General features: G+C 35.8%; 1 protein-coding gene across 1 annotated transcript; it reads right to left on the minus strand.

Annotated features, from left to right (window-relative positions):
* Nucleotides 1-715: 715 nt before the first annotated feature.
* LOC107580005 (structural maintenance of chromosomes protein 1B-like) lies at nucleotides 716-2,423 on the minus strand (the record flags this gene model as incomplete). The annotated part of the gene is made up of 5 exons (XM_016265767.1): nucleotides 2,269-2,423; nucleotides 1,521-1,709; nucleotides 1,326-1,438; nucleotides 1,030-1,233; nucleotides 716-954 (listed from the first exon to the last, which is right to left on the minus strand). Coding segments are annotated over exons 1-5 (854 nt in total), but the record flags the coding sequence as incomplete, so codon positions are not given.
* Between the last annotated feature and the right edge of the window lie 484 nt (nucleotides 2,424-2,907).

Here is a 2,907-nt window from a genome sequence, read left to right on the forward strand (position 1 = left end):
AACGTTACCACTCTAATATGTCTTGCAATATCCGTGCGTTCAAAGATTCTGCGCAATCCTCTTGTTCAATATTCTCTGGGTCGGAATCCGGCTCAAATTGATATGGCAATATTGACGCCATCCTTAACTAAACCGGAGCAGACGGAACTGCTTTGGCAAGGGGCGGGGCAGTACTGAAACACCGTCGAAGCTGTTCGCCAATCACAACGCACTGGGACAGCTAACCAATCACAACACATTTAGTTTTTTGGAAGCCGGGCCTTCATCAAACCCGGAACTAATCGAGCTGTTTGTGCCAGGATGGGGAGAAAGGTATTGTAATAACGTAAATTATGTGTTTTTCGAACCACAAGCATGAGAGCATGTTCTAGTACACCCCAAAACAAATTTAAGACATTGTAAAAGAGCATAATAGGACCCCTTTAACAAATACATAATTTTATTATTTTTATTAAAATATTATGAATTGATAATTATATATTTTATTAGTTATTAATTAAAATAAATAGTACAATTATATATAGCTACTGTATGTGAATATATACATATACACATATATAATATTTGTTATTTTTTAAATATATAAAAATTTTAATGTATATATTTAAAAAAAAATAATCTAAATTGTTTAAATCTACATATTTTATTTATTTTTTATTTAATTTTTTTTATTTTAAAGACACTGCCAGTCAAAATGCATTGCCGATGACTCAACCTGATCTCCTTCTCCAACTGCTGAAGTTCTCGATTCATGCGCCCATGGTCTTTCTTCTGAGCCTTCACAGTTTGTTCATAGACGTCCAGGCTGTTCTTCTGCTGCGCTGCAGCATCCTGCATGTCCCTCAGTGATTCTGACTGTGCGTCTATCTTTTTCTCATTGTGGAAAAGCTGAAAGAGGGTCAGCTGGAGTTTGTTTTCTCTGTGTTCATCCACCAGCGCCTGATATTTTTCCGCCTGACAAGATCGAGACAAATACATTGTCAAGAGGATGTAAACATTTTGACATCTGTCAGGTCTTTAGTTTAATACCTCAGTCTTATCTTTGAAGACTTGTTTCTTCTCAGCTGTAGCTGCTTTCTTCCTGTTAAAGTGGAACTGGGTGTCCTCTTTGGCTTTCTGCAGGGCCGCCAGCTTGGCATCATACTCGGCGCTCAGCTCTCCGGAGCTGCTGATTCGTTCAAACATCTTTGTTCGTTCTTTGGCATTCATCATGGCAATTGACTCCACAGCACCCTGATGATCAGTGTAAGAATAAATATTAACATTATAAATTATCATAAAGACCGATAACCAAATGCTAAAGCATTTGTTGACCACTGAAGCACCTGATACACCAGACAATTCTTTGCTTTCACCACAATGCCAATCTTCTCCAGCTCTCCAGTGTACTTTGCCAAAGTGACCTGTTTACCATTCACACGATACTCAGAAGAGTCCCCTGTAAAAAAATGAATCATACCAACAGCAAACAATTAAATTTGATCTATCATATATTTTAGCCTGAGCTCAATCACACTCACCTGAAATGCGCCTGCTGAAGATCATTTCTTCATTATTGTCTCCACAGTATATCATGCTCACGCTGGCGAAGGTGGACGAGGGTTTGCCGATGTGGGCACCGTGGATGAGATCTCTGGTGTGTTTAACACGAAGATTTACTGCTCTCTCTCCCATCACAAATCCAAGAGCATCCATGACATTAGATTTGCCTTGGAAAAAATGGGAAGAATCAATCATTGTAATCAATACTGATGATGCCTCCTAAACATTTTATTTATTTAGTCATTTAGCAGACGCTTTTATCCAAAGCATGCAAAACATGTACACGATTCGTATTTTTGCTGCTACTACGTTACACTTAAAAAACTGTGGTGGTACCGTGGTAAGTTGTTGGTACTGATAGTATGAGAAGATAACAAGGTTTTTATATGGTTTTCTTGCTATATTTTACTAGACCAGTATACAATACTATAACGTTATATATCAATAATGCTGCATCTTATATTCCTGATATTTCTTAAAAACGGCTATAGTACGCAAAACGACATGTTTTGGCGCCATTAACGTAATATTATTAAAAAGTATTTAATTGCAATCTTTTTTCTTCAGACATTTTTCTTCAAACCCGTATGTAGCACGTTAACCATCTACATAATGTATGTTATTTAGCAAATTTACTAATAAGTTGATTAATTTTGCGCTAGCGATATACAGTAGCAAACGGTTTTATAAGATTAGCCACGCAAATGAGCTTAATTACCAACTTACCTGATCCATTAGTGCCAATTATGCAATTAAACCTTTTAAATGGGCCAATAGTTTGTTTTCCTCGCCAGGACTTAAAATTTTCGACGTCTAACTGTTTTAAGAAACCCATATTTCATTAGTGGATGAGCCAGATAACTGCTTTAACGATACTCAAAGAAAGCTGCTGACAGAAAGAAGCTGACGGCGGGAAAACTGCTTCATGTAACGTTACTGCTGAATCTGCCGATTCGAAAATCACCTCAAAAAATGTAGAGGCACTTAATTCCTCCAGAAATACAAATCTATCAAGTAAAAATATCGTAAATATACATCTAGGATTAATTCAGAATACAGTTTAAAGTTTTATACTCAAATAATTCATAAATGTGCATGTGGCATATTCTGACATTTGTATCTTGTCCCAGCTATCTTGATATAACACAATGTATTCAAAAATAAATCATAAATTACGCTTTTGATTTAAAACACACAATAATAATAAAAAAAAAATCGATGTATTTTTAAAACGATACTGTGATTGAGGCAAACTAGTAATAAAATAATTGCGAAAGGGCAATATTGTGTCACCATTTAATGGCAAAATATGTTGTAATTTTTTTATTCAAAATAACTACTCCAGCAAAGTTTGTCTGAGACCTT

This window comes from Sinocyclocheilus grahami, unplaced genomic scaffold (genome assembly GCF_001515645.1).
Source record: "Sinocyclocheilus grahami isolate Dianchi unplaced genomic scaffold, SAMN03320097.WGS_v1.1 scaffold23080.1, whole genome shotgun sequence".
Lineage (NCBI taxonomy): Eukaryota > Metazoa > Chordata > Actinopteri > Cypriniformes > Cyprinidae > Sinocyclocheilus > Sinocyclocheilus grahami.